This window comes from Pectinophora gossypiella, chromosome 3, assembly GCF_024362695.1.
Source record: "Pectinophora gossypiella chromosome 3, ilPecGoss1.1, whole genome shotgun sequence".
NCBI lineage: Eukaryota > Metazoa > Arthropoda > Insecta > Lepidoptera > Gelechiidae > Pectinophora > Pectinophora gossypiella.
The window spans coordinates 1,822,875-1,836,897 of record NC_065406.1 but is presented as its reverse complement, the minus strand read 5'-3'; the positions used below and the strand labels follow the sequence as shown (position 1 = coordinate 1,836,897).

At 40.1% G+C, this 14,023-nt stretch overlaps 1 protein-coding gene across 1 annotated transcript in view; it reads right to left on the bottom strand.

The window, feature by feature from the left end:
- Window positions 1-14,023, bottom strand: part of LOC126380654 (ectin-like) — a 46,213-nt gene that overhangs the window by 27,679 nt on the left and 4,511 nt on the right. Inside the window, exon 3 of the mRNA XM_050030221.1 lies at window positions 13,549-13,630. Coding sequence (XP_049886178.1) covers window positions 13,549-13,630 — 82 coding nt within the window. The remainder of the gene's footprint in view (window positions 1-13,548; window positions 13,631-14,023) is intronic.

Genomic DNA, 14,023 nt, shown 5'->3' with positions numbered 1-14,023 from the left:
TGACATTTGCTGATTCGCGCATATAAAAGTAAGTGCGCAATGTCAACAAAATGTATGTAATGTATGTATGTACTTAACCGATTATTACCTAATACTGCTTTTTTAGACGAACGCCGCTGTAAAGCCAGTTTAAAAAGTCTTTAAAACAGGCTTAAAGCATAAATATCAACTCTTTTGAATTAAGTAACTTGTTAAACCCTTCTCAGTTAGGTAGGTCCCTGCAGGTTAGGGTTTCCGACCAAGTAGTTAAATACCACCTGCGGCAAATCTATAATAAGTCACGTCATAAAAAAAAAGCAGGTGAGGGTTAACTAACGACATTGACGACGCTTTAAACTTATTTGCGTCTTAAAAAAATAAAAATCAGCTTTTATAGAACATTTTTGTCTGAAAATCTCCGCACTTGAATAAAAAAAGAAGATTATACATTGGAGTCACGTCAAACGTAGCATAATTTTCTATTTTCCTGACTTTTATAAAGCTTTAGGGTTTCTACAAAGTACGTACCCACTGCTTAAAGCTCAGCGGCACGTACAGTCATGAGCAATAATATGTACCCACTTTAGAACCCTCTCGCACTATCATATTGACATTTAATGAGGCTTACGGTTTAGTTTGTAAAAAAAGTTAATGTGACATGGTTTCAAAGTGTATATACATGTTAGTACTCGTGACCGTACGTAAAACAATCAAGTAACATCATAATCATAATAATCTGGTAAACATAGTAAAGAAAATCAACATAGATGAGGTATTAATATACTTTAGTGACTCAATAGAAACCCTGACACCAGCGTTAATGAGGTTTGCCATGGTTTGGTGGAGTACTAACCTCATCAACCCTAGTGTCTCATGGCTCATGTAACGACTAAATACTTACTTACATCAGTAAGTAGTAACCGGGACCAACGGCTTAACGTGCCTTCCGAATCACGGATCATCTTACTTTCAGACAATCTGGTGACCACACCACAAAGTAATTTTTGTGATATGTCCCCACCGGGAATCGAACCTCAACCACTGGACCACGGAGGTCGTTACTAAGTATATTAAATAGTAGGTACTTACTTTCAATACCAGAACCATGAGAAAAACCCGACCAAGTAGGAAGGTGAATTCGTTTATCCGAATCCGAAGCAAATCTTATGATTTAAAACACATAATAACGGGTTCTTACCGCGTTCAAACAATGTATAATCTTATGATTTGCCATGACTTTTTTGTCATGACTTATTGATAACAATAAGTCTTAACAAAAAAGGGACCGTGAAAACTGCCGTACTTACTTATTTTATTTTTCCTCTCAAAACTTTAAGCATTTTTTGAAAGCCCGCTGGGCTTTCGCTGAGTCTGTTTGATACTCTTATTTGAGCGAAACAAAAACAAACGACGGCTGTCCAAATAAGTCACGCGAAATAAAAACTCGCAAATGAGCTAGGGACTTAACGGGTAGGTACTGTAGTATGTACCTATAAAAACCCTACGTAAAAGCTTCCGACCGAACGGAACCATATTTCACTCCTGAAATGTAGCGAACTCAAAGTTTAACAATTTAAAACTTAGGTCGTTTCTTTCTTGAAAAATGGCGCATGGAAGTGTGAAAAACTAGATCGGTAGGTTACTGTCCATGAAATTTTAACAGAAAACTTTTATTTCTCCTATAGATATCCCTCTTTATATTTTATATACTTAGTAGGTTATATACTTAGTACACCAACCTGCATTGGAGCAGCGTGGTGGAGTATGTTCCATACCCCCTACGTTTGATTGAGGGGAGGCCTGTGCCCAGCAGTGGGACGTATATAGGCTGTTTATGTAGGTACTTACTTATATATTTTTGGCAACAGGCCTGAGGGTGCCCATTTGGGCGTAACGTCGGCTCAGGGCGTCGTCTAAGAGGATTATATTTGAAAGAATTCATCATCATCATCATCAGCCCATTAACGTCCCCACTGCTGGGGCACGGGCCTTCCCTATGGATGGATAGGGCAATCGGGCCTTAAACCATCACGCGGGCCCAGTGCGGATTGATGGTTATTAACGACTGCTAATGCAGCCGGGACCAACGGCTTAACGTGCCTTCCGAAGCACGGAGGAGCTCGAGATGAAAACTTTTTTTTGTGGTCACCCATCCTATGACCGGCCTTTGCGTAAGTTGCTTTACTTCAACAATCGCAGACCGAGCGCGTTAACCGCTGCGCCACCGAGCTCCTCTTGAAAGAATTAATCGACCCTATTAGTGGACCGATAGCAATAAGCGTTTAAAAAGGGAAAACGTCCTCCACGCCAGCGGGGTTGGTGTCGGGGTCTTGAAGACGTTTCATTCAAAAATCCTTAAAAGAAAAAATCTTATTCATTACCCTATTTCAATATTAACTCTACGGCTTTATAATTCAGACTATTTCAGACTACTGAAGCCGCGACTTGACCTTTGAATGTCAATAGGTATCATTTCTTTTAGAATTCTGAGGGAAAATAATCTTTTGTCCGAATAATGTATTTCAGTCTTTGCGACGTTGAATAAAAGATGAGGGGTAACAGATGTGCACAGACTTCGACGGAATTTGCAGTCTAACGTAACTATATCTAGCTAGGTATTACCTATAACACTTACATAACCGCTGAAACAGTGCTAGTGCAACCAGAAAAGCTATGTAGGGCGGTTGATAAAGCTCCGGCTCTGTAGCCAATGCCATATCCGGAAAATCTAGGTTCATCATCACCAGCCCATTAACGTCCCCACTGCTGGGGCACGGGCCTTCCCTATGGATGGATAGGGAGATCGGGCCTTAAACCATCACGAGGGCCCAGTGCGGATTGATGGTTATTAACGACTGCTAATGCAGCCGGGACCAACGGTTTAACGTGCCTTCCGAAGCACGGAGGAGCTCGAAATGAAAACTTCTTTTTTTTGTGGTCACCCATCACCACACAGGTTCAATCACGTCAAAAAAAAAGGTTGATAAAGATCATCTATGTACGTGTAAAGAACATCCCGTATTTCACCGGACCCGCTTATCTAACCTGAAGATTTGCCAGGTCCGGTTTTTTTACAGAAGCGGCTACCTGTCTGACCTTCCAACCCGCGAAGGGAAAACCAGCCCAATACAGGTTAGGTCGCATACCTCCGAAATGCCTACCAGTATACCTAGGTAGTGGCAACCGCGGTCTAGTTTCCAATGTTAGACGAAAAGTTTGGTACCTACACTTATTTCCTACTGAGGGACTTTAGGCTATTTTCCTCAAAACCAATATAGATGGCGCTGTACATATTTTTTCGTTTTTAACCTTCTAATTTCATGTATAACAGACATATGCATCTTTTATCTTTGTTTTGGGTATATATGATAACCCTTTTTATTACACCCAGCAGGCACCCATTATGATTCTGATCAAAATAAAGAGAAGCAATGTATGTAGCAACATAATTCTATACATAATGTGATCCAAATATCAAGCAACAATTATTTTTATATATGCTTTTGCTATTACATTGTATTTTGGAATACAGTAGAATCTGGATATAGCGACCTTCAAGGGACCGGCGATACTATGTCGTACTAACCGGACGACGTACAAAACGGCAGGATTATTTCTTAAGTACATAAGTACCAAACTTACGAATACAACTCATTTTATCGAGCGTTAAGAACTTTTCATAACAAGTGACAAACACTAACTGTGATTTACGCGCGCCAATAAGGAAAGGTGAAGTGCGCGGGGCGGGATGAAGTTGGGGCGCCGAAGTATTGGTGCGTAGGTTGTATAAACAAAACATTGCGCGTCGTTTTAACCGGACGTATTATCATAAATTATGGTCGCTATAAGCAGTTGGTCGTTTAAACCGGAGTCGCACTAAACGGTTATATTTTCTCAGCACCTAACTATGAAACCAAACTTGAGTAAACATTATCGTCGTTAAAATCGGTTAGTCGTTATAAGCGAAGTCGTTATATATGAATTCTACTGTAATTAGAAAACCTAAAACCCGAGTAATGAGAAATTTTTTTTACGCATTGATGTTCATTTATGACTTTATGTGACACGAACAAACCACGCGAATGATAAAACTGAAAGCATGCCCTCAATGAGAGTTACAGATGGTAGGTTCTTCAATATATTTTTGATCTAATATAAATAATTTTAAATCATGCAAATATATTTATGAAGAATGCCATTCATATTGCAGTGAGAAAATTGGTAATTATCACGTTAAAATTGTACAACGCCAGCTATGTATATTGTTTCTGGAGAACGTAGCATGGGAAGTCCCTCCTTGGCGCTATCGACGTCATGGCGTCGTAAGGTAGGTATGGTGGTAGGTAGGTCTGGAGCCAAAGAGCCAATCTTTGTCGATCGAGGGTCTACGAGAACAAGGACCAGTGTACACGCAATATCGACAACACAATCCCTTCCTATTCGCTACCAGAGTAGGTGACATTGAATACATCAATAAAAAGGAGAGGGAAAAGCCACTCTTCAAACGACTGGCCCCCTTCCGACAGCGCAGGCTCTGACTGTAGAGTCACATATTAAGTAACAAGCGGCTAGCCGCTGGGGTTAGTCCCCACTGCTTTATCGTTATCCTCAATAATATTATAAACACACAATACGAGGACACGACTAGGATAGGTTTCAAAAGTTCCCACTCCGCGGACAAAATGTAACCCATAGACACACTGTAAAATGAGTTTTACTTAAGTGATATGTACTAATAATAACTAGAGAAATAAATTGCTTCTGATTCTGATTCTGATTCTGGAGCCAAGAGCAAATCCATCAAAGGTAAAAAGGTCGAAATTCACGTTGTTGTTTTGAAACGTCGCCGACACCGTGAATTTGTACGTTGACAGCGCCGTAAAGCGGAGATATTGACTGTGGAACTTTCACCATCACTAATTTAAGAACCACGCTTTTGTCGGTGTAGCATTCTCCAAGCTACTTTCTTAGGGAAAAAGGGCAGTGGTTTCCCTCTTTCCTTCCGCCCTACTCGTGGAACTTTACTGAAATTAAAAGTAAGGAATACTTCTTATTCCCTTAGGCTCTAGATAGACGGACCGCATTTCAATTGCAATCCGACTGCCAAATTGCAGTTCCGATGCAGTTGACACGACTGCAATAGAACTGCAAACCAAACGGGCAGTCCGATTGCAGTTCAATTGCAGTCGATGTGCAGTGGTGCTGCACAGTTGGTTTGCAGTTCTATTGCAGTCGTGTGCATTCAAACTGCACCTGAACTGCAATTTGCGGTTGGATTGCAGTTGAAATGCGGTCCGTCTGTCTAGAGCCTTACACGTGCACAACTTCAACACACGAGAGTACAACAAAAAAGGGCGTGACATGGGCAGGAGCGCGGGATTTTATAATACAATACAATACAAATACACTTTATTGCACCAAAATAAAAAGAAACAGGAAACTTCCGCTTCCTTCGATCTTCCGGCCTTGTTTATTTATTTATTTTGAGGAAGACTTACAGCCATATACATTTTCTAAAATAATAACCAGACAATAACTAAAGGCTAATTACAAGTCTCCACCTAATAGTGGCTAAGTTATTTACCCTTTTACAATCATAAAAATCAAGAATTAAGTAAAGTAGGTTAAAGCAGGTTAAGTAAGGTAGGTACAAACATTTGATGTTCTCAAACTAGGGCTAGTGAAGTGTAGCCCATAGTCGCTAATCCGGTACTTCAAACCGTGGTTCTCGAAATGTCAATTGCCTCATACATACCTACAGGCTGTTAATGACATCGTAACGAAAACTTTGAGGGATGATTCAGACCATGATTCTGAGTTGATATCAAGTGGAATTTTCCGTCGCAAAAGTATGGAACAGAAAATAATTTAAAAAAAAACACTAAAATTTTCATGATATTCCGACAGGAAATTCCACTTGATATCAACTCAGAATCATGCTTTGAAACATCCCCGTCAGTATTCGTTACGATGTCACTAACACCCATACCTACTTGAATGGCTACCGTATGTACTTGTACGGGGTGTAAGTGACATCGTAAGGAATTCTGAGAGGGATGATTAAGCTGATTATTCTGAGTTAATATCAAGTGGAATTTTTCATCGCAAAAGTGTAGAATTGAAAATAATTTTAAAAAACTAAAAATAAATCATGAATTTTGCGACGGAAAATTCCACTTGATATTAACCCAGAATCATGGTCTGAATCATCCCCCTGAGTATTCGTTACGATGCCACTTACACCCTGTATATGTAGGTAAGTACACTACATTTTTATGACTAGTAAACACTGACATCCTATAAAACACCTACTTAAGTAAGTACTTAAAAAAGCCCCTCCACAAGCATCACTGGGACGTGGCTTCGGGAATGAGATAATAAATTTGCACGGATGTTCTTAAATTAACTTAGAATCATATAGTGGTAAGTAGTTATAATTTATAATAAGTAGTTGGTTCGACCATTATAGACGACCATACGGCTCACCTTTTTTTTATTGTAACTTATTGTAGATTTGCCGCAGGTGGCATTAACTACTTGGCCTGACAAAGATACGGTTCACCACCTACCACGTTGATCTAACAGAAAGCTCGGTGAAGAGTGGGTACCTACTTAATTCATCTTCAGATGGTTGTACCACGCTGATTACCCCAATTGGGAATACAGTCGTTAATTTATGTTATAATTTATAATATTGCTTCTTCTTCTTCTTACCGTGTGGGTTGTGAGCCTCATCAACCCTGGCGTCAGGGTTATGATTGAGCCGCCGAAGGCCCCTGACATGGCTCATGTGACGATTACTCACTTACATCAGTAAATACTAACCGGGACCAACGTCTTAACGTGCCTTCCGAAGCACGGATCATCCTACTTTCGGACAATCAGGTGATCAGCCTGTAATGTGATAACCAAACTAGGGATCACAAAGTGATTTTTGTGATATGTTTCTACCGAGATTCGAACCCGGGGCTTCCGGATTGTGAGTCCAACGCTCAGCCACTGATGACGAGCTAACCAGCTCTGTGAACATTTAATCGGCATCTGAAAAGTATTCCTAAATACGCCTCTGTTTTCTAGATACAAGTATTTCCCGAAGTGGAACCGCTGAACCAGTGAAGCATCCAACTTATAGCCTGGTCTATTTTTAGCCCGGCGCTCAAGGCTTAGTGCTCCACACAACCACCGCACATAACTACATTCACAAATAGAGCCTTTATATAACTCGGTGCATTCTATTTTCACTAAGCTTCTTTGTGATGATAAAACAGGTCATATGCTTCCTACTCCTCCGTGGTCTAGTGGTTAGAGCGTTAGGCTCACGGTCTAGAGGTCCGGGTTCGATTCCCGATGGGGACATTGCCGAAATCACTTTGTGAGACTGTCCTTTGTTTGGTAAGGACTTTTCAGGCTTGAATCACCCGATTGTCCGAAAAAAAAAGTAAGATGATTCCGTGCTTCGGAGGGCACGTTAAGCCGTTGGTCCCGGCTATTAGCCGTAAAAACACCTCCACCAACCCGCAGTGGAGCAGCGTGGTGGAGTATGCTCCATACCCCCTCCGGTTGATTGAGGGGAGGCCTGTGCCCAGCAGTGGGACGTATATAGGCAGTTTATGTATGTATATGCTTCCTACTAAGTACTTAATTTTCATCTTCATCATCATCATGTCGTCCAACGTAACCAGAGACGACTTCAAAATCTATCTCATCATTATCTCTCTAGCATTATCCCGTTTTTCACAGGGTCAAATTCACACCGTACTTTTAAAAGGTAGGTAATGTATGTTTTGAACGAAGTTTCGTATCCAATTGAAAGAGTTTAATTATGATCGAAATATTTGTCACTAAAAGATGTTTCTAATTTTAAATAAGTAAGTTTGTTAGGGCGCTAAGGTTTACTTGAGAATGCAGGGAATTGCTTATACGAAAAGACGTGTTCTCAGTCAAGGAGTGTATTTTAAACTGACTTGCTACAATCATTACAATGGTTTATAAGAATCATATCGATGTGGTACTTATAGGTATTGTTTTATTACGAAAAGTTAATATAAAACAAATAAGTACTTACTTTATAAATACGTTACGTGAACTGACACCATTCATTGACTCCACTAAACGCAAATTTGCGTTTCGATCGCTCAGTCAGTTAGTAACTTTGTAACGGAATCCTACGGCGGATTTTTTATTTACTATTATGACAGCTGGCTGGACGTTGACAAAATACTTTTTCGGCGTCCTTCATAAATAATCCCAGGGTGAAAAGTTAAAGGCGAGTGAAGGACGACGACTCCGCCCCGCCAACGAAACAAAAGGGTCTTCTGACAGGAATAAAAGGGATGATAAATGAATAAACGTACCTCAGTACTTCCAGTTTGATAGATGGCTTCCATTTCAGCAGGTAGTGTTAGATTAAGGAAGGTAAAATTGAAATATATTTTCGCCTTCGAGCTTTGCAAACAGGGGTGAGAAATAAGAATGAGGTACTTTCCAGACTACGTTCCCCAAAGAAGTAGAGATGGCGCTGTACAGAGTTCCCTTCCTTTAATCTTCTAATCTCATGGATTACAGATATAATGCATGTTTTGTCTTTGTTTTTGGGTATAAGTGATGACCATTTTTATTGCTTACTTACGAGCTTTTTGGCGGGAAACGGCAACGGGACGGGATTTGTGGTTAATGATCGCATTAAGTTAGTCGGAAGACATTCGCGAGTGTTATTATATAGGAGTATTCAATGAACAAAGTGTATCTGCCTATTTTGGCTTCGTGCCAGGAAGCCGCTTCATAACCCGAAAGTTTATGCGGACTTTTGAGTTAATTCGTTTGGGGTTCGGAGTAAGAGTCTACTCCGACGGTGGGGGCTTAGGTTTCATCATCATCATCTTTCATCATTTCATCAATCATCAAGAAAAAAAATACGTAAGACATGGCTGTATGGCCATAGTTCCCTTTGCCTTACCCTTCGGGGAAAACCAAAACAAAAAAAAATTGCTTACTTACACCCAGACATGTCACAACTTCCACTCATTATTATTATAATCAAAATAAAGAGAAGCAATAGGTAGCAACATAATTCTACGTATCTGATACAAATATTTTTATATTATATGCCTCTGCCATTACAATATATTTTTGGATAATTATGTAGGTACCTGAGAAATGAGAAAAAATATAATTATTACGTTAAATCTGTACAACGCCATCTGTATTGTTTTTGGGAAACGTAGCCTGGAAAGTCAAATCAAATCAAATCAAATATACTTTTAAAAAAAAAGTCCCTCATTAGAAATTGAAAATTTTGATAAAACCTTTATTTAGGTTTAAGAATTCGCGCACAAGTCGCTTCCAACTGGGCACCCTCAGGTCTGTCGTCTTAAATTTTATACCGGGTGAGAGCCCTCAACGTCTGCCCGGCCAAGTAGTTAATGCCATCTGCGGCAAAACTACAATAAGTCGTGTCCAAAAAAAATATGTACTTACTTAAATAAATAAAAAATAAATGATCCATTCAACTAACACCACTGGTTCGTAGTGGGTAGAACCCATTATTGTTTGTTCAATGCCTAGACTATGTGTTGCTACCGTGTTTAATTTGTATAATTGGCAATTTGAGAGAGGGTTGGGGTTTTTAATTTGAAACTTCAAAGCGAGGGAAACGGTAATTACATTTAGATTGGATCCCTAGGGACAAATTACAATATACTTTTAACTATCTAAAAAACTTTCTTAAAAATCTCTAAAGGTCTTCACGTCACAGTGAGAGTTGAATTTGTTGGTTTATACGTGAATTCTGTGTATAGTAGTCGTTACATGAGCCATGTCAGGGGCCTTTGGCGGCTCAATGGTAACCCTGACACCAGGGTTGATGAGGTTGGTACTCCACCTCCCCACCCACACGATAGAAGGAGCGTTCGCTGCGTATATATAGTCAAAGCCCTCGATATAATTCGGGGAATCTGTGCCGCCTGTGCTGGACTAAGTAACCCTGTACCATAGAATAAGGAATAATACTACGTATAGAATGGCCGCTCCGCTCCCAGCGTCTGAACTAGGTGTGTATGTGTATATAGGTGTGTGTGTGTAACCCCTACGACAGTCTTGGGGTCGGAAGCTGCTATGATAGCAGCAACAACAACAATTAAACAACAAGTGCAAACAAGCAAGCAAGCAAAAAGCTTGTGTACGGGCATTAATATGTATACATTTTGGTACCATGTCACATTAACTTTTTTGACAAATTGAACTGTAAGTCTCACTAAATGTCAAATATGTTAGTGCGACAGAGTCCTAAAGTGGGTACATTATATTGCTCATGACTGTACTTGCAAGTGTTGCAAGTGCACGACGCCCAGAGCCGAGGTTCGCGCCCAACTGGGCACCCTCAGGCCTGTTGTCTTAAACGTTGTACCGGGTGAGAGCCTTCAGCGCTCCCCATTTGTCCGGCCAAGTAGTTAATGCCATCTGCGGCAAATCTACAATAAGTCACGTCAAAAAGAAAAGTGCAATTTACAAGTGCCGTTGTAAATTACAGCTGCTATCTATATGTGTGTCTGTATTGTGCGTGTATGTGTACGTGTAGAACAGGAATGTTTCACACAAAACGATGGGACAACTAGCAATCCCTTACGGCTATTTATTCCCGTCGTAAAAAACGTCGCTTTTTGTGACGGCTACAAGAGCTCAGCCAATTAATTCCGTGTGACGACAACTTACGAAATCGACACGCCAAAAATCAAAAGTCGGGAACACAGTTTAACGTTTGAATGAGAAAGGTAAGTACTAGAATTTTTAGTTTAAGTACCAAATAGTACTGGATGGGTACTACATCTAATAATAAGTAATTTCAACAATACAGGGTGTTGTGACATCGTAACGAAAACTTTGAGGGTGATTCAGCTCATTATTCTGAGTTTATATCAATTGGAATTTTCCATCACAAAAGTATAGAATTGAAAATAATTTAAATAAACGAGACGAAAAATTCCACTTGTTATTAACTAAGAATCATGGTCTGAATCATCCTCCTCAGTATTCGTTACGATGTCACTAACACCCTGTATAATACCAATAGGCTAGTTTCCGACTAGTCAAATCAGTTACTTTTTACTAAACGTCAAAACACGGAATTACTATTGAATTTGTATGAAACAGCCTCCACACAGCCTCCGTGGTCTAGTGGTTAGAGCGTTAGGCTCACGATCTGGAGGTCCGGGTTCGATTCCCGATGGGGACATTGTCGAAATCACTTTGTGAGACTTTCCTTTGTTTGGTAAGGACTTTTCAGGCTTGAATCACCTGATTGTCCGAAAAAGTAAGATGATTCCGTGCTTCGGAGGGCACGTAAAGCCATTGGTCCCGGCTATTAGCCGTAAAAACGCCTCCACCAACCCGCATTGGAGCAGCGTGGTGGAGTATGCTCTATACCCCCTCCGGTTGATTGAGGGGAGGCCTGTGCCCAGCAGTGGGACGTATAGGCTGTTTATGCATGTGTTTATGTTGTATGAAAGAGCACACAGTGACGTCATAGAAAAACGTGATAAAATGTCGGACTTATTATAACGTTTCTCTTTATTAAAATTCATAAATAAGTTAAATAGAAAATGTTTTTCATTAGTTTTAGATCTGGGTTTATTTAGTATTACTTAATCACAATTTCATAATTTTTCTTTGACCTAGGAATCTACCCAATTGGGTCGTGTACTTACTAGGTTTAACGTATTTATGAATTTTAGAAAAATTTAAATAATGAGTGAGATCTACTACGTACTAACGTAGTAGGCCCTTTGTGTTACAAAGTTTCAGGCATGTTTTTATTAGCATCATAATGGCGGGACCAATAGAATTATGGTCTGAATCATCCTCCTCTGTATTCGTTACGATATCACTAACACCCTGTATAATACCAATAGGCTAGTTTCCGACTAGTCAAATCAGTTACTTTTTACTAAATGTCAAAACAAAAAATGACTATAGAATCTATGAAAAAGCACACTGTGACGTCATGGAAAAACGTGACAAAATGTCGCACTTATTATTACATTTTTCTTGATTAAAATTCATAAATAAATTACTTAAATAGAAAAAGGTAACGTTATTGTCACCTTTAGATAACTGTTTATTTAGCAATCAGAATTTCATAATTTATCTTTGACCTAGGAAACTACCCAAAAGCGCCTAGTCTGTTGAGGACATAAAGATAAGACTTTCCAACGTCGCCCAAATTGGCTCGCGAATGACAATGTAGAGGCATTTCCGTACAAATGGGGCGCCACGGGTCAAGGGCGCTCCTCTGCCGCCCTTGGCAACATTAGCGGAAGGCTGGCGAACCTGTTACGTGATCTTCACGACCTTCAAACCTGTTTTAGGGAGCTTATTGTGTAACGTGGTGAGAATTGTCACTTCGATGCCTGGTAGAAACTAGAAACCCTCATCAAAGCTGCGGCTGCCCTGCTAAATCTCAAATCCTACTTAATCCTACTATAACATAAACATAAACAGCCTATATACGTCCCAATGCTGGGCACAGGCCTCCCCTCAATCAACCGGAGGGGGTATGGAGCATACTCCACCACGCTGCTCCACTGCGGGTTGGTGGAGGTGTTTTTACGGCTAATAGCCGGGACCAACGGCTTAACGTGCCCTCCGAAGCACGGAATCATCTTAGTTTTTCGGACAATCAGGTGATTCAAGCCTGAAAAGTCCTTACCAAACAAAGGACAGTCTCACAAAGTGATTTCGACAATGTCCCCATCGGGAATCGAACCCGGACCTCCAGATCGTGAGCCTAACGCTAATCCTACTATAATAGTAAAATAATACTAGGTACTTATAATATTTTGTAGGTTGGTACTATGGGTACCTGAGGTATCCTTACAATTGGGTAGTTTCCTAGGTCAAAGTAAGTTATGAAATTGTGATTACTAAATAAAGACAGATCTAAAGGTGACAAAAAACGTTTTCTTTTTTCTATTTAGATTATTTATTTACGAATTTTAATAAAGAAAAATGTAATAATAAATGCGACATCTTGTCACGTTTTTCTATAACGTCATAGGTTGCTTTTTCATACAATTTCCATAGTAATTTCGTGTTTTGACGTTTAGTAACACTCTCTCTCGTATCAGAACAGTCGATTGCCAGCAGCTGTGGGTATAAAGATTGGCTGTTACGCAGTATTCCGTTCTATATTCAATTTTTGTTTTTAGGAGCGGATGTTCGTTAGGTTGGTAGTATGTAGTTTTCCTAAGGCAAGTGTTACCCAATAGGTACCTAGATTGATATTTCCCGAAAAAAGTCGCAAAATTAATGTATTTTTTTTTTAATTGCTGCATGAGCAATAAGGCCGCCTGTTGTGCTTTTCTGTATATGTTGTCCTTATCTCTGTATTTTGTGTCCATTGTGCTCAATAAAGTATTTTCTATCTATTTTTTTGATTACTTATTTGCAATTCTATACTTTTGTACCGGGGTACCGACAGGAAATTCCACTTGATATCATCTCAGAATCATGGCCTGAATCATTCCTCAAAGTTTTCGTTATATTAAATCAATAAAATAAGAGATAATAACGTACCTTCTGTAGAAGTTTTGGTCGGTTGTCGAGTTGTTCAGGTTCGTTGTCGTCTTTTGAATCGTTGTCGTTCTTGGCACAGTTCCTGTGAACAAAACTTTACCTTAGAGAATATCTCTTTACTTTTACAAAACACGTTTTTGACGTGACTTATTATAGATTTGCCGCAGATGGCATTAACTACTTGGCCGGACAAATGGGAAGCGCTGAAGTCTCTCACCCGGTACAACGTTTAAGACAACAGGCCTGAGGGTGCCCAGTTGGGCGCGAACCTCGGCTCAGGGCGTTGTCTGAGAGGAAAAACATTTGAAAGTATTAATCGACCCTATCGGGTCGATAGCGATAAGCGCTGATTGAGGGAAATCATCGAACACGCCGGTGGGGTCGGTATCGGAGTCCTGAAGTGTTTGGTGTCGCGAGCTGCTTGACCGCCTCTATGGCTAGAGTAATCGCGTCGTCGGGATGGTATATTATGTCC